Source organism: Cupressus sempervirens, chromosome 5, assembly GCF_028749045.1.
Source record: "Cupressus sempervirens isolate cs-2001-9-10 chromosome 5, ASM2874904v1, whole genome shotgun sequence".
NCBI lineage: Eukaryota > Viridiplantae > Streptophyta > Pinopsida > Cupressales > Cupressaceae > Cupressus > Cupressus sempervirens.
The window spans coordinates 917,120,955-917,146,689 of NC_143122.1; the positions used below are offsets into that span (position 1 = coordinate 917,120,955).

Below are 25,735 nucleotides of genomic sequence, written 5' to 3' on the forward strand. Positions count from 1 at the left end.
TTACATGTTTTTGTACGAATGAACCCAAACAAACCCAAAACCCTTTCCAAAATTTTGCCAAACTAGCAAGCTGGTTCTTTGAACCTATATTTCGAATTGAACTTGAACCGATAACTAAGACAAGAACCCTTTATGTGTCTAACTTCTTTGCAGTCGGTACACCATACTTCACCCTCATTTTTGCTAGATCCTCCTTTTGTTGCCTTTAGTTCTTTCATCATTTGCCGAAGGTCCTTTTGCAGGGCATGTACTTTTTTACTTGAATCCTCATCATTGCTTCCTTCAGAGGACTCATCATCTGATGACGACTTGTCGGCTTTCTTGGAGGTCTTGTACTTGCTTTCCAAATCCATGGCACGGTTATATGCATTATCATACGAAGTAGGAGGTACTATTTTCATCTTCTTCTAGAGGGATCTTCTGAGTCCCTTGATGAACTCAAAAGAAATTCATATATTCATTAACCACCAAACACAAGGTAACATTCGCAATACACAACATGCCTTTTCTTATGAAGAAGGTTCATACATAAGTGTCCGAGGGGTTGCGAGGCAAACCGTAGCACCCATGTAACTCCCTCAGTTATGCCAAACTGCCTAACTACCCAAGTTTCCTGACAACATACATTACAAAGTCCTTCCAAATTGCTTAAGGATGCCCAACTGTTGTGTGGTCTTCAACTATGGGCATGCGACATTTACAAAGGTCAAATACTTGTTTTTCTACATTGAATGGATTTTATTCCCATGTTGACATGTCTGAGCCCTGTGTGGTGAGCTTCGGGCTTGGACTTGCTAAGTACTTATGACAAGTTAGACCATAAAACTTGCAGCAAAATCTACTTGTCAAGTTTTTAGTCACTTGTTTTTGTAAAAACAATTCACAAGTATTCTACAGCTCAATCTTGTGAACTATGCAACTGCTCGTTTTGCAATAATTGAGTATTAGCAACCTAGAGCCTCATGGTTGCCTTGACAAGACAAATCAAACCGTTGCTATCTTGTGTGAAGTCACAAAAACCCAAACCCAAAGAGTAGCATGAAAATTAAGGCTGTTAGCAACCTATACCATTGCAATTATCTCATTTGGTTGAAACCATTGACTGTCATATGGCGCAAGGGTGCAAAAACTCACAGCCAGATCTTTTCTAATATACCATAGTTTGCTTGGTGTAGAAGAAAACTTCAAATTCTCTTTGGATAATTATCTTGCAAACTTTGAACAATTTTTTGGTAAACCAAAGTGAATTCCTAACTGAATTACAAATAGGTTGAGAGGATGGATTTATCAGAAGTATGGACTTTTTGCTTACAATTGCATCCATATTGCAGCAATGAATCGTAGCCTAAACTGAAATTCTGATGCCTCTTACAATGAAATTACTATATTTCATGAACAAAATTACAATGATATGTCACAAATCAATATAATGCACAAACATGATTGCTGCAACACTCTATAGGTAAGAACAAACTAGAGAAAGTGAATGCAATAGAAATGAAATGAATGACAGAATGCTGAATATAAAACTAAGCACTTTGAGGTGGCAACCTCCTCAATTCAACAATGAGATCAAAATATGTAGATACGATGCTAAATTACTACCTTCTGTTTGTTGCATAATGAGGCTATGTCAACTCCTTAATCCTACTTATGCTCAACTAATAATTAAATCTATCAATGAACAGGTAAGGTTAGGTGTGCCAAATGTTGGTCACTTCATAACCTATTGTGTCCAATAGGTGAAAGTTGTAACAGGTGGATGAAGGACAGGAATAAGAAGATATTAAGTTGTAATTTTCTTATCAATGATAAATTATGGAGTTGAGGTAACAGTCATCAAGTAAAGGTATAATTTTTCAACAGATATACATGAACATGACCTGATCAATAAATGCAAATGTACCTTTATTGGTAGATGATCTTTTTGACTCAATGTACCTTGTCTAAGGACATGATTTTTTTACTTACCTTTTCATGTTCCCATTGTGTCAAGGATTTATCTTTCTAAGTGAAACAATTTTAGCTTGACTCTTTCACAATTTTCTTCCTTGAGCTTAGCTGATTTTTGATTTCTTCTTTTATTTTTGTTAGTTCTTCAATTTAAACCTTCAAATCAACTATTAACTTTTCAGCTTCTCCGAGAGCTTGAGATGTCTTGATTTTTCACCTTGTTCTCTTCTTGTAGTCGCAACTTCAAGCTCTGCCTTTTCTTTTTAAGTCTCTTGATTACATTTAAAGTACTTATCGACTCTTCAAGATCTATTTCTCCTTCTTGTTCATCACTATGATCTTCATTTCTGAAATTTCTTCTCTTTGCCCTTATATTTCTTCTTGTTGGACTTAGGCTTCTTTCAATAGTTGTTTTCCTCACTTTTTGCATATGGACATTATATGTGAATGTCCTACCTTACCACAGTCAAAGCAATTGAAAGAAAACTTGCCTTTATATTTACCTGGACTTTTTTGCAAATTGCTCATGAAATTTGTCTCTTCAGAATTAGACTTTCCATGAGAACTTTCAGTAGATGCACACTCCTTGTTTTTTCCTCTCATCAGAACTTTGAAGACTGCCTCCTTTTTGGATAAAGAATCAGAATTTGTCCTCATCTCATAGGCTGTCAGAATGCTGTGAAGCTCATCAACAATCACCTTATCGAGTTCCTTCATCTCTTCAATCACGGAAATCTTTGAATCAAAATGCAACAGAAAAGAGCATAAATTTTTTTAAACTGCAATGGACTCCTTGACCTCTTTCCCTCAACTATTAATCGAGCTAACAAATGCATTCATCAGTAGAAAATAAGTAGCAATGTTTTCCTCTTCCTACATTGAGACACTTCAATTTTTCTTTTTTGAGTCTGAAGCTTTGCCTTAACCTTGTCATTTCCATATGGTTTTTGAAATTTCTCTCAAATCTTGCTAGCTGTATCACAATGCATTACTTTCACAAGTTGTCTCTAACAAACCACATAAGATTGCATTCATGGATTTTGCATTATTTTCAAAAGCTTTCTTCCCATCAGTATTCGTTGGAAGAGCTGAAAGAATTGTGTAGCCATTCCTCACACTATTCTAGACATCAACACCGAGAGACATTAGATAGGTATGCATTTGAACACTCGAGAATGCATAGTTGGAGCCATCAAATAAGGGTGCTCTATTTGTGGCAAGACCTTCATGAGAATCTGTGTGTACAATCAAGATCAACCTTCAAGAGTTTAAGCTCTTATTTCAAAGGAACTCCATACTGATAGCACACTAACAAATATTGAGAGGGGGAGGGGTATGTATGTGGTGAAGTATTATTTTAAACTTTAAAAAACATGAATCACATAAAATTTGAAGTAGAATAAAGAGAGCAAACATGAACACCAAATTTCATAATATGGACCCCCTTTTTTAGTTGTAAGCATTGCATTTTTGGCTTCATTCTTGGTAGTCTTTGGCCAAGTCCCCTAAGGTTCCCTATGGTTCAAATGAGAATTGGTGAAATTGGCTAAGTCTAGAAGAGAAGTGTCATTCACCTTTGGCTCATAGAATGGAAACTGTATTAGTGAATTAGGTCAAGTATGAGAAAGAATTGAACTTCAAGAAAGAATACCCATGAAATTTTGAGCATTTTGACACTATTTTTAGAAATGTCTATTTTATTGTGTCTATTTTTAGTAAGTTCCACTACACCCGAAAATGGCATTATTTTGAGTTTGGATGTACTTTCTATTTGTAGTGGTGTCTACTTTTAGCAAGTTTCCCTATGTCCTGATTTGCCTTGATTTTGCATTTTAACAAATTGTTTATGTTATGTCTATTATGATAATAGATAGTAGTCTATTATTAGTTAATGGTTATCTATTGTAAATATCTAGTTAGCTTTAGTTTGCTTTCGCTTTTTAGCTTTCTCTGTTAGAATAGAATGTTTCTATTCTTTACAATCGTTTCCTAAGGAAACATCATTTTATTCTTTTGTATATAATGACCTTTCGGTCTCTATTAATAATAAGCATCTTATCAATTACTTCTGTAATATGGCATCAGAGAAGGGTTTTAAATTTTTTCGAAAATAATAATTTCCTTTCTGAAATTATCAGAAACTATTTTCAAAATTATTTGTTTGGAATGTTTGCTTTGAACTAGGGTTTGTCTAGTTTTGTTTTCGAAGAACAAATCACACCTATACACAGCAAAGGCTACCATTTTTCCATGGTCGTGATTTGAAGCAAACTCCTGTGATTTTTAAGATGTTTTTAACAGTCACATTTTTCAGTCGTTTTTTCAAAAAAAGTGCTTGAAATACCATTTTTGTTGTTTATTTCTTCATAATCTGTGACGTTTTGGCAGGAAACCAATCTTAATAGAAGAAATCAACCATTTTTCTCAAAGTAACGTGACTCGGACCCAGCTCAGACTCGGCAAGGGTAACTTGACTCGTGACCCGGCTCAGACTCGGAAGTGACTCAATGGTGACTCGGCAAAGTGAAAAAACTTCGAAATTTTGAGATTTTTTAGGATTTAAAGAACATTCCATGCACCCATTATTGAATAAAGCTTAAAGACACAATAACATCATCAAATAGAAGATAATTTGATCATAATGCACATACTTAAAGTTAAAAACTTAAAAGTCAAACATACATTGATTACATAAGTACAATACTACAAAGGTAAATTGCTAAATACCATATTATAGTAATTAAAGTTTAAACAGTAGCTGAAGGAAATATTATAAAAGTAAAACATAGAATCATATATAAAATGATAAATCCATGCAACCCATCAAAATGTATATGTATATGAAATCCAACACATCAAGATTCAATAGTCATCATCAAATGTTCCAAATTCTGATCATATGTTAAGTTAAACAAAAAGTTAAAACAAGACTATAGCTATGGCTCCTAGTCGGAGTCCTCATCATCATCCTCATCCTCATCCTTATCCTCATCGTCATCGTCATCGTCATCGTCATTGTCATCCTCATCCTCATCCCCAACCTCAATCTCAACCTCAGGCTTAGTATAATCTATAAAATGCCTCTTAGTAAGGCGTCTAAGGTAGGTCCTGGATGACTGATTAGCCATAGCATCAACTTGTGAGGTGCCTCTAGGATCAACTGTAGTCTCTAGCTCTGCCAATGCCTATGAGGTGCCACTAGGATCAACTGTAGTCTTTGGCTCTACCAATGCCTATGAGGTGCCACTAGGAACAACTAGAGCTCTCTGGTCTTCTGCTACCATAGCCACAGCCTCAGCCTAGCCCTCTCTATCTGCCTAGTCAACCCACTATAGGTCTTCATCATCAAAGACAGGATCAGTAGCCTCAGTGATCCACTCAGACTCTGGATCAGCCTCCTTTAGAGTAATTGGAGAGGTGTCACTATCCAAAATCTCCTTGGTCCTAATGTGCAGGTTGTAATGCACAAAGACTAGCCTATTCATTTTCTCCATAGACAACTTGTTACGCCTCTTTGAGTGGATGTGCGCAAACATGCTCCAATTGTGCTCACATCTAGAAGCGCTTCTTGGCTGACTCATGATGCGGATGGCGATTTGCTAAAGGTTTTTGGTTGAAGGCCCAAACATTTGCCACCATCTATCTGAATTTTGAAAAAAGGAAAAGAAAAAAATATTAGTCTCATTTAAAAATTTGAACTTTAAAGTTTAATGCTAGAAATTTAGAAATCAGATTGTATAAGGCTTAAGTTGCAATTTTTACCTGGCTGCAATTTTGTATGACCTTTGCAAATTTGACTTGAAAAAATGGGCCCTGATGCATTATTATAGGCATCCATCTCAAGCACTATATCTGTGGCATTAGTGGCCATCTTCGATATCACAGTGTATAGGCCACTAAGAACCTCCTCATCTGCCTTGAAATCTTCACAGAAACAGTATGCCGGATTGAGGTAATAGGCTGCTGCGTGGATGGGCTTATGAAGCTGATTTTGCCATCTCCTATCAATGATGTCCCAAATAGGGCCATAGTTTTCCTCAACTCCTACATAATTGGCCTTAATAGCCTCCTTGGCCCTATCCATGCCCTCATATATGTAGCCTACAGAGGGCTTCTCCCCATCAACAACTCGTAGGAGAGCTACAAGGGGCTCAACGATCTACAAAACAATTAAACAAAAAAACAATTTAGTGAATGATGAAACTTTGCAAAGTTGCACAATGAAAATAAAACAAAAATATGTATGAGATAAATTAATTTATAAAATTTTAAGACTTAAGCTTTTAAAATTTAAATTACCTCCACAATCTTCGAACATGGCTCCCAAAAACCTTCATCATCATAAATGCATTTTGTTGCATCTATCCCTGCAGGGCTGGTGGCAAAGGAGGAGGAACTCCATTCTGGACCAACAAACATGCGCCTCAAAGCTAACCTTGAACTCAACGAGGATTTTAGTGTGATAAAATTAGAGGCAAATCTTGTGATACCGGGACAAGCCAACTCCTTTCCCTTCATGTATTGCGTCATAGTGCTGAGGACCAAGGCATGATTATAGATGAACATACAAAGATTTTTGGCCTTAGCAACACATGATTTCACCCATACAAGCTTGCCAATATCCTCTAACATGAGGTCGATGCAATGGGCCGCACATGGAGTCTAAAAGATTTTTGGGTCTCTCTATCAAAAATTTTCTTGCAACAATTTTAAATTAGTGAGGAAACAATGAAAATTTTTGATGTATTAGAAAACTTTTAATTTTCAAAATTTAATGAAAAATTTAAATAATTTTTTTAGAACTTAGAAAGTTAGAAGTTAAAATTTTACCTGGAGCAACATAATTAGCTGCATTATCAGTCACCACTTGGACAACATTCTCTTCCCCCACCTCCCTTATGACCTCCTCAATAGCCTCACATAAGAATTTTGCATTTTTCACATGTGAGGAAGCATCTGTAGACCTCAAAAACATGGTGAATCCTGAAAGTGAAAATTAAACAAAATAATTATCATTTAAGAATCAATAGTCAATAAAACAAAATTTTCATTATTTAATAATACATTAAATTTTAGACTTCAAGAAGTAGAGGATGATGAATTACCTCCGCTAGAAACAAGAAAATTTAGGAGGGTCCTATTCCTCCTATCTGTCCATCCATCCATCATAATGGTACACCCCTTTTGGCTCCAAATCTTTCTATGGTCCTCCAACTCGAGTTTCATCTCCTCAATCATATCTAGTAAGAGGGGGCCACTCAACTCATCTTCAGTGGGGACTTTAAACCCCGCATCACAAATGGAAACTGCGTCAATCATCCCTTGCCAATAAAGAGTTCTGTTACATTTAGAAAAACATTTTAATTAGCATATTTCAAATTTTCAACATCAAGTTAAAAGTATAAAATTGAATTTAAATTTTAAAACTTAAAAGTTTAAAACGTAAAACAATCAAATATAAATGAAGTTGAAGTACTTGGCTGCTATAAATGGAATGTTGCAGAAAAACCAAAACTTGCAAATTGCTCTTATTCTAGCTTCATGTATCTCCTTATTCCAGCCCAAGCTCTCAAGTGAGGGTTGTGCACTAGGAGTGGAACACTGTACAAAAAAATTGTCCAACTTAAATTTTCTGACTCTAGCACGAAAGGTAAAACCAGTACTACTAGAAGGGGCAGTAGCTGCAACACCACTAGCAGTGCAAGGAATAGATGTAGAAGAAGTACGACTAGCAGAAGCACTAGGACGATAGGGGGGGTGGGAAGAACCTTCTCCAACACAATCTGCTGACTCAAAAACATTTCCAAATGAGCGTGGAAGGGAATTGGAACCAATCTGAGCTAACTCTGCTAATTGTTTTCTTTTAATTCCTTTTCTTGCTCATATTTTTCAAAGGCAACATAACAAAAACACTGAGCCTCAACAGTTGCAGCTCTACAAGGCTCAGTATAATGACCACGAATGCCAGCAATATGGTATTTCAATCTATTTATCCCTCCACTATTAACAGTTTTACAAAATAGGCATTTTGTTTGAGTTCTAGCTCTACCCAAAAAGTCTATGGTGTACGTCCAACACATCTTTTTTATTGCTTTTAGAGAGCTTGCGTTTTTTTTACCTCCAGGAGCCATTATGAGTAAGTAAAAATGTAAAGGTTGCTGCAATAAGACATTTTAGACCAAATATTACCATTTAAGCATTGTATTTTATGAAGATCTAAAGTGAAAAAAAATCCATAAGCAAACAAAAAAAATTCATCCAAAAAACCAATAAGCATAGAGAAAAAAATCATCAAAATCTAAAAAATCAACTCTTACCTCTTTCAAATGCTTTGGGAAGTGTTGAGAAGAGCTCCTATAAACTCCTTGATGATCTAAATGCAAGCTCCAATGTCACAAATGCAAGCTTTTCTCTTCTTCCTTTTAGCTGGTTGCAAAACAAGGACACTCTATTTCTCTTCTACCTCTCTCTCTCTTTCTTCTTCTCACAATAGAGTGTTATGAAAGCCCTTTTAGGGTTATAAAAATAAGAAAGAAGGAAAAAAAATAAAAAAAATATGAGGTTTTATTTTTTTTACCCACCTGATTTCTTGCTATTGCGGTCGGGTCAGCCTGCTCGTGACTCGTGAGTCACGACGTGACCTGCGAGTCAAGCGAGTCACGTCACCTAACCCGCCACTCATGGGTCACAGGTCATTATGACTCGATTGCCAAATGGTGACTCGTGTGACTCACCTGACTCACGGCGAGTCACGTTACATTGATTTTTCTGCCTGCAAACGTTTTTTTCTGCCATTTTTTTGCCTCCATTGTTGCCAACTAGGGTTTATTTTGAAACCCTAATTTTTGGGCTCAAAAAATTATTTTGATTTCAGATTCTTGGTGGGTTTTTCGAGAGCTCAACTAGGTTGTCGTCTGATTTTTTCTGGGTGCCTCAATTTTTGAGCTCTTTTGGGTCACTTTGAATTTTTTGGGTGTTCCCTTTTTTTGCCTTGAAGAACGCGCCTTTACAGATTTTCACACTTTCTCATTGAAAAACGTGTCATGGCATCTCTGACAAACATTTTGCTTGAGCACAACTCCAAATTCAATGGTCGAAATTATGGCACTTGGAAGCAGCGAATCATCACAATTTTTGAATATCGGAACATCGATCAACTTGTTCTACGTGTTACGAAACATCCAACTTTTCCTGGTCCTAATCAAGATACATGGGATCTGAATAATCGAGAGACAGTGATGCTTCTCAAATTATTCGTGACTAATGATCAACTTTCTCAAATTCCATTCGGCAAGACAGTTGCCAAGATCTGGACACATCTCAAAGGTCTTCATAAGACTTCTGACAAAAATAGAGCCTTCTTTTTGAAAAACACTCTATTTTCTATTGTCACGGATGAGCGCACTTCGCTCTAGGCACACCTGAATCGGATTCAGGAAATCCGTGATCAGTTGCCATTGGTTGCAAGATGGAGGAAGAGGATATTGTGGTTATCACTCTTCGGAGTTTACCAAAGCCCTATGAGCACTTTATCAAGACTCTCAACATCACGTCTTCTGGTGTTGATCTGAAGTTCATTGATCTCTATACACTTTTGCTTCAGCAAGATCAATGGAAACAATAGTTCGGTGGCGGCTCTAGCTCCACCTCCACAGAGCAAGTCTTTGCTACAAAATCCTTTTAGAAGGATAAAGGCAAGTTTCAACAGCCATCTCAGCAGAAGTTTTCTGCTCCAGTATCAGATAGTTCCCAAAAGAAGAACATTTAATGCAACTATTACCACAAGTTTGACACATGAAGGTTGAATGTCGGAAACGCTTAGTTGCACAATCTAAGCAATCAAGTTCGCAACCCAAAGGAACAATGCAGAGCACATTGAGTAGGTGGAATTTGCCTTTTACACCTTCATGACTAAAAGACCTATAGATCATGTCAAGTCATCTACCTCTCGTCATTTCACTCACTGCAGAGACTGATTTACTGACTACCAGCCTTATTCAAACTCTGTTATTTTTGGTGGCGGAGAAGAGTACACGGTCATCGGCATAGGCAACATTCAAATTCAGTTTGATGAGAGGAATCTCATATTCCTTTGTGTACTACGTTCTAGGGATGGAACTAAATCTACTCTTAGTCAATGAGTTGTTGCGACATTCTCCACACTTGGCATTCACCTTCAATTCACATCAGTGCACCATCATTGATCGAGCGACTAAGTCTATTGTTGCAGTGGTTCTTGAGGATCATAGTCTTTTCAGACTTACTGATTCTGGTGATTCTCAGGACTTAGCTATGGCTTCTCGACAGTCCTCTGTCAGCACACTTTGGCATCAACGATATGAGCACTTAAATGTGCATTACCTCACAGCTTGCTCGAGATGAGCTTGTTCTTGGATTGCTAGAGATCTAGAGTCAACAGCTTGGAGTTTGTGATGAATGCCAGGATGAGAAGCAACATCACACACCTTTCACTAGTGGCGATTCATGGCGAGCTTCTCAGGTACTTCAGCATGTTCATGCTGATATCTGTAGCCCTATGGCCACTCCTTCTGTTCTTGGGTCCAAGTATTTTCTATTGTTTGTTGATGATTTCACTAGAAAAATGTGGGTTTATTTCCTTAAAAAGAAATCAGATACATTTCCTTTATTTTAGAAGTTTAAACCTTTAGTTGAAAAAGAGTTTGGGAAATCTATTATTACTTTTAGATCAGACAATGGGGGGGAATTTTGTTCTAATGTTTTCTCCAACTTCTTGGATACACATGGCATCAAATGCCAATTAACCACACCCCACACACCACAACAAAACGGTGTAGTTGAACGTCAGAACAGGACAATCACCAAGATGGCTCGATCCATGCTCAAACACAGACATGTTCCGAAGAAGTTTTGGGCAGAAGCAGTTAACACTGCAATTTATCTATTAAACTGGTCACCCATAGTGGCGGTCACAGGTAAAGCTCTAGAAGAGGCCTGGTCAGGTTGCAAGCCCATAATCAGTCACCTGAGGTTTTTGGCTCCCTTGCTTTTGTTTGGATCCTTGATGCGTCACGCACCAAGTTGGATGCCAAGAGTCAGAAACTCATGCTTGCTGGATACAACAGTCTTCACAAAGCCTACCGTCTGATCAATGTTGAGACATCTCGTCTCATCTATAGTCGTGATGTAGTCTTTGATGAGCAGTGAGAACTATTCATGCTTGTTTCTCCTATTCTTAATCTAGCAGACTAGCCTATGAAGGCTCATGATTTGGGAGTTCGGCTTCCATTAGGTCCACCTGATGGGAGGGCTCCAGTATTTCCTGCAGCTCCAGTTATACTAGTGATACCTGTACAGATACCTTTGGCTTCTCCAACAAGATCACCTCGATTTATAAATGCTTCACCTAAGTTTGATCCCGATTCTTCTGATGAGGACCCTAATCACCAAGCATCTCCTGATACTAATGTTGGTCATTCTTCTATCTGGTCCAAGTGGTGGGCTAAGACACTTGCTCATCTTCGTGATGATGAGCTCATTGATAGGAGAACTACTTAGAAAAAGAGCAAAACCTCAAATTCTGTTAACTTTGCTCTCATGGCCAATATTCACAGTATGTTTAAACCTCAAACATATTTCGAGGCTAAAGGAATTCCAGAGTAAAAATAGGCCATGACATCTGATCACCAGAGCCCGCTGAAGAACAACACTTGGGTCCTTTCTGATCTTCCACCAAGTAAGAAACCCATTGACTACAAATGGGTCTACAAAATCAAATACAAATCGGATGGTACTTTGGACAAGTACAAACCTCATTTAGTGGCGAAGGGCTTTTCTCAATGTCAGGGCATTGATTACGAGGAGACCTTTGCTCCTACTGCAAAGATGAGCACCATCAGATTAGTCCTAGCCATGGCAACACAATTTGGCTAGAAGGTCCATTGAATGGACGTCAAGAGTGCTTTCCTAAATGGTGATCTCCATGAAGAGGTCCACATGATGCAGCCTCCTAGTTTCAAGGTTGTTGGTAAAGACCGTCAGGTTCTCAGATTGGTAAAAGCTCTCTATGACTTGAAGCAGGCCCCTCGGGCATGGTACGTAAAAATTGACAAATACCTAAGTGATCAAGGCTTTAAGAGGAGTTCTACAAACTCAAATTTGTACATCAAGACTACTAACAATGACATCATCCTTCTGGGTATTTATGTGGATGATATGATCATCACTCGCTGTTTGGCATCTTTGATTTAGGGAATCAAACAGAATTTATGCCAGTATAAATTCTGATATGACTGACCTTAGGCTCATGCATTATTGCTTAAGTGTTGAAGTTTGGCAACAATCTTCTGGTATATTCATCTCCCAGTGCAAATATGCTAGGGCCCTGTTAGACAAATTTCGTATGCAAGATTTCAAGCCTGCATCTACACCTATGGAGAAAGGTCTCAAGTTATTTGCAAAGTTTGATTCTCCTTCCATTGATAAAACTACATACATGCAACTAGTAGGCAACCTCATCTACCTCTCTGCTAGTAGGCCTGATATCAGCTTTGCAGTTAGCTATAATTTATGCTTTACGACAGCTCCTAAGGCTGATCATTAGATGCCAGCAAAGCGTGTGCTTCGTTATGTAAAGGGCACTTCAGATTATGGACTTTTGTATTCTCGAAGTTCTAATCCTAAACTCAGTGGGTTCACAGATTCAGATTGAGCAGGCTCTATTGATGATAAGAAGTCAACTTTTGGATATGTGTTCAGTTTGGGATCCAGTGTAGTCACATGGACCAATAAGAAGCAGCAAACAATTTCTCTCTCCTCTACAAAAACCAAATACAAAGGGATTGTTAAGGCAAGATGTGAAGCTATTTGGCTTCGTCAGATGCTTGGGGATATGCAAATGTCACTAGTAGGACCGACTACTCTATTTGTTGATGACGAAGGTGGTATCAAGTTAGCATAAAATCCAGTCTTCCATAAACGAACTAAGCATGTGGATGTTCACTGTCATTACATATGACAACTAGTTGAAGACGAGACTATAGATTTGCAGTATGTTCCTACTATAGAGTAGACTGCAAACATTCTCACCAAGCCTCTTGGTCCTGATAAGTTTGTCAAATTCAGAGGACAGCTTGGTGTTCTAGATAGATTAACCATTAAGGGAGGGTATTGCGATAATAGATTGTAGTCTATTATTAGTTAATGGTTATCTATTGTAAATATCTAGTAAGCTTTAGTTTGCTTTTGTTTTTTAGCTTTCTCTATTAGAATAGAATGTTTCTATTCTTTACGATTGTTTCCTAAGGAAACATTGTTTTATTCTTTTGTATATAATGACCTTTCGGTCTCTATTAATGATAAGCAAGTATTTTACCAATTACTTTCGTAATATGTCTACTTTTGGTAGGTTAGATAAGCACTAACCGAAGAAGAGAAAAGTTGAGCAAGTTTGGCAATAGGTCAAAAATGGATATCTAGAAAAAGCATCCCTAAAAAAAGAACTCTTGAAAAGACTTTGTAAAAGCATCGAAAAAGTGAAAAAGTAGTTTAAAAAGTGGAAAAGCACTGAAATGGGATTAGTGTGCAATGTGTTGATCATTTCTATGGAGGTATGAGAATAAAGCAAATCACTTATATAGGGGACTTGTTGTCGTTGGGTACGCTCGAATGTTGGAAAATAATGCAAGTGGATGCAAGCGAGCTGAGTCGGGAAAGCAATGCAAGTGAATGCAAGCAAGTCGAGTTGGAAAGAAAAGCAAGTGAGTTGAGCTAGAAAGCAATGCAAATAAGCCAAGTTGGAAAAGCAATGCAAGCAAGCCAAGTTGGCAAAGTAATGCAAATGAGCCTAGTCTGAAAAGCAATGCAAGTGAGTTGAGTTGGAAAAGCAATGCAAGTAAGCCAAGCTAGGAAAGATAAGAAATGAGCAAACATTGGCTAAGTATTGGATGGAGATGCATAGAGAAGCAACAAAAAGGATCTCAGAAACTTAAATGTCTGGAATTGAAATTCATCCTCGTTCATTCCTGATTAGGATCTTTGGATTTCCAAAGGAACTTCAAGGTGTTGCATTCTCCTTGGAGGGTCTTTGACGACTTTTGGATGGTTTGGCCTCTTTTGGTGATTCACGACAATTGGTGGTTAACTTGGGCAAGACTTGGGTGGTCTTCAATTGCTTGAAGACCTCTCATCTCCTCTTCTTTTTTCAGGGCGAGGAGGTTGAGATTTCTTCTTTGTACATGTACCTAAGGGTCAAGTTCTTTGGACCCCATTTCAGTGTGAGATTTGCCATGCAGTCTTGTGTCAACAAGGGTTTTGGTTCCCTTGCTTTGCTAGAGAGACAATGTTTTCGGCATCACTTTCAGGACACCATGTCCAAGATGTCTCTCATGGGTTTTTTGATCAAGCCAATCATACTTTAAGACTCTATGGTTTAGGGGTTCTCTCTCCTAGAATTGGACCAGGCTTCAGTGGAGAGAGTCCAGACCCTTCTTTGACCCATCATCAAGTGTCACCAATCCACTCCTCCCAACAACATTTTGGCTGAGTTTGGAGCACATCCTTTCAATCTCAGGGCCATCATTTATTTAGTTTGGTTCCTCCATCAGCTTTGAGGATTCATAGATTTGGTTCGTCAGGGATACTCTTACATGGCCTATCGCTCCTCAAAGGCAATTGCGGGTTCCAACTCCATTAGTCAATCCCGTTGTTGGTATGCTCAGGCCTTTGTTCTATTGAGCTTGGTGGGGATTGAGATTGAGTGTCTTACACCTTTCAGTTCTCTTTGGATGCCCCCGCTCATCTCCTACCTCCATAGTAGGAGTTGAATGAGCATGTTAGGATGGACATCTACAAACAATATATTCTCTTGACATGGATTAATCCCTCAAGGGGCTCTGTTTGAGGATGGCCTTCTATGTAGAGCACTATATGGATATACAAGAAGGGGTCATGGTGCATCCTCCATACCTTGCCCGTAAACTCCACATCTCTTTGGGCTCCCCTAATTGATTGAAGAGCTTTGTCTATAGAAATCTTTTGTTTTTGCAAAAGAGTAGTATGCACCTTTTCAAACCCATAACTAATGTAATCAGCTAGCGCTTTAAGGATGGTTGCAACCATTTCCTTCCAATATGGCGATCTTACCAAATTGAAAGATAGACCATTGGTATAAAGGCAACGTGCAATTGCTTCATCAACAAGCTTTCTTGCCTCCATTTTGAATGCTTGATCCAATGGACCTCTTTTGCGGGTAATAACTTCTACTTCTTCATCTTCCTCTCCCACTTCCAAGAATGCATGTTTGAAGGATGCAACATGATTGGTGGGCACATTCACTTTGCTCTTTGTGGATGAAGGTTTATATAAGCTTGTTTTTTATTCGCTCACTATACAATCAGCAACTTTTTGCTCTTTTATAAATCCGGCTTATTGTGCATCGCTCATCCTTTTTCCATCTTTGCAGTAGGACCCATAAAATGAGCTTTCACCCGAGAATATGAGTTGTTGTACGACCCACCTCCTGAAAGTTGTAATAATCTTGTGGTGTGTCTCCATAATGTAGATGCCACATCAATATTGAAGTTATCACTTCATTCACCTTGCCCTACTGCTGAACTTTGACTACCAATAGCGATGATTCTTGCACAATAAAAACTATTAATCTAATAAAAAAATAAAAAAATTAACTTAGAAATGTTCAAATAAACTACAAACATGAAACATTGAAGTGCAAATATATGATAAAAAAATACTAAAAAATGACAGCTAAACTTGTTCCTTCATTTCTTATTTAAAAAAAGGAAAAAACTTGAATAAATTCTTCCAAAACTTGAAAAATTCATGAATATCTGAAAAAAATCACTAAAAAGGCTCATGAAATGGATCAAATGCTTACCTTAGATGCTTAATTGTCCTTTGTGGAAGCTCAATAGACACCCTATGAATGATCCTCTTCAAAAATAATGGCCTTACTTTCAAAATGCCACGATGGAGACCAAATGAGAAGAGAGCCCAGCTGCAATCAAAATGAGAAGAATGAGCAATGAATGGCCTATATTAGGGTTTTGGGGCAAAAAGGAGACAAAATATAATAAAAATTAATAATTTAACACATGCTTTATTGAGTCACTTAAGTGACTTGGTGCTCAAAACAGCCGGATGCTCTGTGGATTCACCCGGATGCGTGACCGATGCTTTGTGGATGTTTTCCCAAGCATCCCACACGCATCTACGGGTAGGGGTTACGCTTCCTGCCCACCTCCGTGTAGAAACCAAAAACATCCGCGTGTCCGTGTGCATCCGCACCCGCATCCCCTAGAAAACGTGACGCATCGGTATCTTAGGTTTTTTGGGTTAGAAAGTTGAAGATAGAATTTTTTTTATGTTATTTTATTTTACCTAAACCATTGTGTTCATCCACGTGTGCCCTGGGAAGAAGTTTATCTTGGTTTTCTTTTACATGAGGACACAGCCTTAATGTTCCGTGGATGAGGCCTATCCACAGAAAACAGGGGCTGTGACTTACCATTCTAATTTTGAGGATGCTAGGTTGTACTTTGTAGGCTTTCCATGTCCCACAAACATTGGAAACTAGGGGTAAATTTTTCCTTATTTTTACTGTTGAAAGGGAAGAAACAATGAAACCTATTGCAAAGAATGTTGCACTAGAAGTAAATAAGAAATCAAAGGTTCATTTTTATTCAACTAGAGGCTATCATGTTGTCTATGCAGAAAGCACAGAAAAATTAGTCTGTTTATGAATACAGGAAGTATATGTGCCATGCATATAGTTTCTATTGAGATATACTGATGCTTGAGAACAAGGATATGCTAGATAGGGAGGATAAGGAAATGGAAAGAACCACAAAATAAAAATCACCTGAAATCTGAGAATAGAATCAAATTTTTAGTAAAAATATGAGATCTACATTTTCTATCTGTTTTCCAAATTTAATATTTTCTCTTCTTGATTCAGTGCATTTCTTAGGAGCACGCCTGTGCCAGGTTCTGCAGGTACCAGCGTCCGAAGTCTTTTGATGTAGGATACAATTTATGCATGAGTCTAGTAACTGGTATCTACCTGGAATATTGCTTCTGGTGTCTTAGCTGGAGCATGCATTGTTTGTTTTATCTGCTGGTCATGCAATTTGAAAAAAAAACCTAAACTACCTTAAATTTTATAAAACATGTGTTATATAGAAGCATGATTTTTTTTTTGTGAAATCCATGGGTCTTGGAGTACAAAAATATAGCTTGAAGTGTTAGTTGAAGAGTTATGCATTTCTGATTTAGCAAGAATATTATAAGTTATTATCAATATTGTATTGTTTGCTTTCTTGTAAAGAGGAGCTTGCTGTCATTGTTTGCAGAAACTGCCAGCAGCTAGAAGGCACAGAATTCGATCCACTTGGTATAAATGAGGAGGAAAATAGCAGTTTACAAAGTTTTTGGGAAGATTTTGTTACGGTTCTTAGTCCATCAAGACAATACACTCTAAGTCTCAAGCAAGAGAAAACCTCATCGGCCAGGGGAGCAGCAGGTTTATTGTGCGTTTCTTAAGTTATTACATGACCATGTCAATTTTTAATTTCCTTTTGATTGAAAATGGCTTACATGTTTTTATTTGACTTTATTTTGAGGATCTGTGACATATTTATTCTTTATATTATGTGGTTAGACTTCCATGTTTTAGATACATAAACTTGTCAAGTATTAATTGGCATTTAAAACAGTTATCATGAAAGAAACAAAAGAAGGTAGAAAGAAAGAAATAAAATATTATATATGTGATGTCCATAAATGACCAAAAATAGAATGGCACAGGAACATACACCGGGTACAATAGAAAAGGACCAGGAAAATAAGGGGAGGCACTAGATATTAGGAGATGCAGATGCCTTGCTAGGTGGAGTTGAATTTTATTACCACAACCGCCTAGTAGTTGTAACTAGTAATTAAAGATTGAGGTTGTTAATTTTTATTTAATATATTTTTACAAAATACCATGTCAATTGTTGGTCAGATTTACTACTAAATTCTGCTGAATGATTCTCCTCCGCTACTTGTATTCTGTCTGTTTTTGGAGTCCAGAAACCTTTTGTACATCATACTGCTGGAAATAATGTTTGATAATGATAGCAGATGTCTTGAGTTGGAAGATGGAAGGCTGTAGTAAAAGAGTGGGTTATATCTGATTGCACCAGAGCCTTACGAACACTAAAATCCTTCTACGTACAGGGGTTCAAGGATGTGTTATTAAACTGCACTCAAGATCTGATTGCTTCTGCTCCTTAAATGATGCAAATGTTAGAAATTGTAAGCCTAAACTTTGGTTTAGATCTTTTTTGTATGACATCTTAATCTTTCAAGCCTGACGGGTCTTTAGGTCACATCTAAGCAAGATGCAAATCTGGCATATTAGATTTTGCTTGTAGTTGTATTTACCCCCTACATTTTCAAAATTTGTAACCCTTTCAACCGCATTACCATGTTTGAACTTGCACCTTGCCAGTTCACCTATATTATATGAACATCAATCATTTTTTATTAATTTTATGCCATGTGCTGTAGTAAATGTTACCTCTTCCTCCATGATGTTGTCTTCCTTGTATGCTAGTAGACTCTCACTGCCCAATAAATTGGATCGTAAATTGTAACATTGCAAGTCTTCTTTAAAAAATCTTCAGGTCCATGTCAGTCCATTGTTGTAATTTTTGACTTTAAAATTTCAATTACAGTAAGTCAGCAGATGATCTCCTTTGTGGTCCTCCATCATATAATTAAAAAACAGTTAATACAAGATGATTATTGGTTAGAACTTTGTTTAGTTGATTGCATACTTATGTACAAATTTATTATCTACTTTGTTTATGACTGATAAATTAGTGCTATTTTCTCCTAGTCATGAAAATTTGATCATGGTAATTTGAAGAGGGACTTTCAGAAATTTAATGGGACGTATTAGAAGTATATTTTGCAATCACTTCCACAATTCACCATATTTTGTTGAACACAGGGAAGATATCGTTTCTTTGTAAGTCCACTGCTCAATGAATATTTAAATTTGAAATGTGAATTTTATGATTTGTGGCTTTCGGAAGGAAAAAGCCATTCTTTCTGATAAAGTTTTTCTTCGGGTGTCTGTCATTTTAAATGAAACTAAAAATGAATGTCGATACTTATTATGCATATGTATTTACTGAGAGATAGGGTTTGACTTCTTACAGCGGCCATTGAAGACAGTTCGATTGATGTGAGTGACTTTTTTAAGGGTCCACTTCCTGGAAAGTTCCTGAAGCTTCTTGGGTATCTTGCCCTGTCCCGAGTTGGTACATACATTCCTTTAGGTGGAGTTAACAGGGCAGCTTTTGCAGGTAACTTGGACCAGAACAGTTTCTTGAGCACTCTGGATTCATTTTCGGGGGGTAGCATTGGGCGGCTGGGTATATGTTCCCTTGGTATTGTTCCATTCATCAATGCACAGATAGTATTTCAGCTTCTTGGTCAGATTATTCCTAAATTGCAGGAACTTCAAAAAAAGGAGGGGGAAGCCGGAAGGAAGAAGGTCCTTCAGTGGACTCGCTATGCATCTGTTGGTTTTGCAGTTGTTCAAGTAAGCAGCATAATACCTTGTTTGGAACAACTTGCAATAGCAAAGTGTCTCTAGGCATGTCTGTAAGATATCTGTGGCGTGAGCTAAGGAATCAAAGATGGTCACTATAAATGAGAGTATTTCCTTGATCATTTATACAGAATTTTTTTTTAAGTCACATACATTCCATTTGAAACCTTTAGCATGTGTTGGCATGTGCATCTGTGTGCATCCATGCATGTGCATGTTCATTTCTTCAAGTTGCTGTTACAAGATCTAAGATGAAATAAATCATAAAATTCAACACATAAAAAGTTCTTATGATTAATATAAACTCTATGAATTGAAGGACCTTACTAGACTTCGTAGAACACATCATATTTTGTTGTGTGTGACCATTTCTCAATATGGTGTCAGCTATTGCTGACTACTAAGCTGGGGTTTATGGCATGGCATTCTACTCTTTGTTAGTAACTAATTTGTGCTCTCCCATGTCTGGATCCTTGTATTAACCATCCAGGTCAGAAAACTTCTTGCTATTAAATATTAATAAGTTATAATTTATATAAGTGTTACTCTCCATGATTTTGTTTTTTGTAAATAAATTTTCGAATTGAATATTCTAGATGTTTTAACATTTTCAGCCATACTTTTGTAGATAGAAACTCAATATAATGTTGTCATTCCTTGATATATTTTCCATTTGGCAGGCAGTAGGACAGATACTATACATTCGCCCTTATGTTAATGATTTCAGCACAGAATGGGTACTTTCATCAGTTACATTGTTGACTCTGGGTGCAATCATTACAACATATATAGGGGAGAAGATAACTGAGCTGAAGCTTGGAAATGGAACATCTCTCCTGATTTTTACGAGCATTTTGTCATATTTTCCAGCATCAATTGGAAGAACAGTGGCGCAAGCCCTACAGGATGGGAACTATCTTGGTTTAATTGCTATTATTATCTCCTTCTTCTTGCTGGTTCTGGGTATTGTTTATGTTCAGGCAAGTTCCCATACTGCAACCTTGTTCATTGAATATTTTGGATTTCCTAGTTGTAGTAAAATGGAAACATAATACTGGTTTTCAGGAAGCTGAAAGAAAACTTCCAATCAATTATGCGTCAAGGTATAATCTTAGAAGTGGAGGGCTTCAAAATACGGCATATCTTCCTTTCAAGGTCAGTGGCTAAATGACAACTTGTAGACTACTCTCACTTTCTTGACTTGCTTTTGATTACTTCATAGTTGGTAACAACTTAGATCACGAGGTAATAAAAAATTAGTGCTCCAATTCTTCCCCTGTTTTTATCTCAGTTTCTTTTGAGTCACAATTTCTTTCAAACCTGGAAATAAATGCATAGAGATAGGATAAGGATAAATTTACTTACATGTTGGTTTCTTGTTTGTTCAGGAAAATGTAATATTACAAGTAGCTTATATAGAAATGAGCAATATCCTGTCTCCCAAGATAATTATATATCAAAATTTAATTTAAATATATAAATAAATTGATTGATTAATTAAATACCAACAAATCATAATAATATAAATTGTTATTAAATATATTATATATATAATAAAGAATGAAACATTAACAATTTATGAATGAGTCAATATTATTATAATCTCATGTAACATTAATAAAATTCTATAACTAAAAAAAACTATTATATTATATAAAAATATAATATTTTGTTAGCGATCAACCTGAACTGATATGACCATTAGAGAGACATCAAATAATATATAATAGAGTTATACAAAGGAGAGGGAAAAAAATAAATAAATAAAATAGAATTATGATTATTATAATTATATTGATCAAATTAAACATATAATTAAATCAATATATAATTATCTAAGTCATTATAATAATGAAAGAAGTTATAAGATATTAAAGGAGTAGTAATATTAGAATAAATTAATAATAGGTTCATGATATTGGCTTATAATATATCTAGGAAAGAACAATAAAATTTATAAAATAAATTTAATTCATATTATAATCATTAGTTATGTTGCCCGCTGTGAAAAGTCATGACCTTTGTAAGAGGAGATTTAAATCCAATGAAGAGATTATTGAACATGGGAAATATAGAATGGACGGCCCTTATTGGAGGAGGACATTGACGTTCATACACAGAAGATCACACAGGAGATGAGAAAGCCAAAGATAGCTTATATTTGGATCATCGAACAATACTGTAAGACCACCAAAAAATTGAAGATGAAATACAATGCATATAATTGTGTTTGGACCAATCGCTGCACCTGGTAACGGGATTCAGTGAGACAAAGACAAGGCAAACAAGATAGAAATACGACACTGAAGTAATCAACAATACTAAGTAATTACAGACAAAGATAAGACATGGAATAAAGGAAATAGAATCAAGGGATCGACAGTGAGGCAAAGAGTCAGTATGATGGAAACCAAAATTCCCATACTGGTGTTCAGACATGACAATAGGATATGCAGCAGACAAACATAAAGACCAAATTGGTAAGAAGACTTGCAATTACACGACAGGCATATAAGAGAATAGAGATCGTGACACTGACCACTAAGAAGATAAACTGATACCAAGTTAAGAAGGTGATTGGGAAAAAAGAGGTAACCAAGCACAAAAAAAGAACCATCAGAACTTGTAAATAAGAAAACCGATAAGTGACAACAAATAGGGAAGGGGATCAGACTAACCAAGTAATAAATACCTGAGCTTGTAGAGACTATCTGTCAGCAATAAGAATTATAGAAGAAGGTCCATAATTAACAGTGATAACAGATCTCGAAGATACAGGTCACTTCTTAAAGTTAAGAAGAAAGTATTAGAGATATACATATATGCATGATTTTCCAATCTGTTCCAGAGATGAAGTAAAGAACCGATAATCATATATGAGATTAGAGTTATATCGTAGGGACCAAGTCAAACATGGTAGAGGAAATCCATCATGGATGTTGGGTCTCTTTAATAGAGAACTCCAAGGATTAGAGGGCATTCGATATGAATGTCAAGATTCTTTATGAGACTCTAGAGAGAGATTAGTAGAGAATCTCTTAGAGGCAATATATATTGTAGTGGTCAAACATATGCATATGTCAGAGATAAGAGACTTGGTAGAGGTGGGATCTCTACCAATTAGTGTTACCAGAGATCCCAAAGAGGCCGAAGGGAGGAACTCTTTCTATGACAATTACCTAATCGAGACGTAGTTCTCACCAGAGGGTTAGGTGATTAGAGAAAGGATCTCTCCCGAAGGATTAGGAAGGGTAGCCTAGGTAGTATTTAGATTAGTATATATTTAAATCTAATGTTGCTAATATGTTTTACATACAATTTTTGATATTGTACTGACAAATGATTGCAGGTTACAGTTTTTGAACCTAATCGGAGACCGGGGACACTACAAATTGCATGGCCAATTCTTGGTTTTAAGAACCCTCTCAAATGCCTGGAAAAAAAATATCAATCCTAAAAATACTATGGTCATCTTCCATAGTTATAAAAGGATATTCACAGAGGTAAATCTTAAAAATCCATAGTTAGCATAGCGTGTAAATAAAAAGCTGGTGGAGAAAGAAACAAAGAAAGGAAGTATATAAATGATAAAAATGTGTAATGACCCCTTTCTAAACTGTCTTTGCAATAAACCAGAGACAAGAATGTGGTGGAAATTCAGATTGGATTTTAGGAAAAAGAACAACTAGTTTAAAATTCTTTAACTATGCATATCTTTAAGTCCAAAATCTAAATATCCAGATCCTATTGCTATCCTAATGCCATGCTAAGAATAAAAACCAACACATAATATTATTACTGAATTCTTGATAAGGTTGCCTTCCCTATTTTTTGTCTAATTCCCATAGTGGATGGTAGCATTACTGTGCTTGGATATGGTAAGTCTCCAAGAGGTTCCCTTGTGGTTCTCACCTGTTTTGGGACTTATTCCTCAAGTGACTGGATTATGCTCGCTTCACAAACTCCTTACCCACTATGAGCATTAAGAATAAACAGTGATTACAGTCTTATCAATAATTTCCAGGAAATAAATTATAGATTCTATAACTTTTACAGTTAGTTTCTCGTAACATCTAAGTTCAGACATAATTACATTCCTGTACAAATTTATCTAATACACTACAAATTCCAGATTGACTCCAAGTGACATCCCTAAATGTGGTATCCTGTATTCATAGATTCAGTTTGCAGGTGGAGGAAATCTGCACTACGTACCTCCCAGTCTTCAGCCGTTGAATGAATAAGAATACTGTATTATTTTACCACTGATTAACTGAACTATCTCCTTCCTATTGTTATACTGTTATATCCTCCTGTGGTCATGTTTTGCTGATGTGACTCTTGTCATGGAGATGCCTTTCAAGGATGGTCGTCACCCTTCATACTTGTTGACCGCCGTGACTTCCCTGAGTCTGATGTGGCCATCGATTAGGAATATAAGGATTAATATTATATTTTAGATCAATATTAATTATTATATTTATTAATTTATAATATTAATGATTATATTTATTAATTTATAATATTAATGAAGACTATATTGATTAATATGATATAACCAAAATTCGGAATTAATTATTGATCAACCATTAAAATGAGGGATTTATGTATTTATTATTATAGTATTTAAATAGGGTGTGTGCATTCAAGAATATATTCATATTAGACGTACATCAATTAGGGCTGATGATGGCTCATGACAATTACGCAACTCTCCAAAAAGATCTTATATCTTCTCAGTAGGAGCAGGTTTCTTAGGGACATCTCTTTTCATAAACATAACTCTTCAAACAAAACAAATTGTACCTTTTATCTTTGGTGTTGACTTTTATTTATTTCCACTCACGTGTATAATATTACATTGCATTACTTCATAATTTTTCTTGCCTCAAAAGTCTGCGCTGAAATCTTGTTGTGTTTGTATGATATATCTTTTAAGCTCATACTTCTTTCCACTTCTAATTTTTATCATTTAATTGTATACTTCATCTCAAAGAGTGTGGTCTCTTTGATTCACCTTCTTTGCATAACCGAAAAGAATTCCGTAAACCTATCTTCCATGTCTGCAAGTCTTCCTTTTCTCAATCTGATGTGCAATTGGTGTATCTTGTCACCATAGTACTCTTCCCTTACCTAGAGTGTAATTTGAGAAATATATAATCAAGCAAATAGCCAATGAATTGAAATAAAAACTCACATTTTTCTTATTGGTCTTAATTGCTTTTAGTTTTTCAAGAGATTGATCTTTAATTAGGTTACAAAGGTCATAATTTGTACTCTTTATCATTTGATATGCAATACAGATTTTCGTGGCAGTTGTAGAAGATTTTGTAGCCAATAACCTCCACCACACATCTGACTGTAGGGTCCTTGATAGTACTGACTTTAAATTACCTTCCATCAGGTGTAGCTCCCAGTAAGTTTTTGGCTTCATCAGTCTTAAAACTTTTGATTTTTGGTACTTCGCCAATGTCGCACAGACTAATGTCTTTCTTCGTCACATCCTTTGTAATCAAGCATCAATTATCTTGAAGCCAACAAAAGTTACTTCGCCAATGTTGCACAGACTAATGACTTTATTCATCACATCCTTTGTAATCAAGCATCAATTGTCTTGAAGCCAACAAAAGTTGTCATGAAAATGGCTGATGTCCATTTTTACCCATAAATCATCTCCACAGAATTTGTGAAGGTATTGAACATGTGCAACTTCTTTTTAACCAAAACCTTATATTTAGGTTCCACATTACCATTATCAAGACATAACTCTTTCAGCCATGTATCAACAATTCTGTAATGAATCATGATTGAATTCATCCAGCTTGCATTTCAGGCGAATTTGAACATCTTTTGTAGGAATGACACCATGAGGTCTCAGTGATAGACATCCCGTCATATCATTCTCAATTGAAATGCTAGGGCACAACTTGTATATGGGATGAGGCTCTTGTGATTCGTCAACAACACAAGGGTAAACTCTCCAGGCCTTGCCATTAGTGAACACAGTGAAAACAGGAATGCTACCTTCAAATTTACAGAATGCAATTCACCAAATCCTTCTGTTCTTAGCTTGACTTGTCTTCACACTTCAGCTCTTCAATTTTGTTTTTCATAATGTAGGAAATGACTTGTAATCTACCGATTTGTCATATAATCTCGAGATAATGCAACATTAAATGCATT

The 25,735-nt window shown here is 36.4% G+C and overlaps 1 protein-coding gene across 2 annotated transcripts in view; it reads left to right on the forward strand.

Annotated features, from left to right (window-relative positions):
- SCY1 (SECY homolog 1) overlaps positions 1–25,735 on the forward strand; it is a 54,243-nt gene that overhangs the window by 16,213 nt on the left and 12,295 nt on the right. The window contains exons 2-5 of one of the 2 annotated variants that reach the window (XM_089832915.1): positions 17,301–17,470; positions 19,158–19,543; positions 20,233–20,536; positions 20,622–20,707. In XM_089832915.1, coding sequence (XP_089689041.1) covers positions 17,301–17,470; positions 19,158–19,543; positions 20,233–20,536; positions 20,622–20,707 — 946 coding nt within the window. Of the gene's footprint in view, positions 1–17,300; positions 17,471–19,157; positions 19,544–20,232; positions 20,537–20,617; positions 20,708–25,735 lie in introns of both variants that reach the window. The other variant, XM_089832916.1, reaches the window with a different exon arrangement.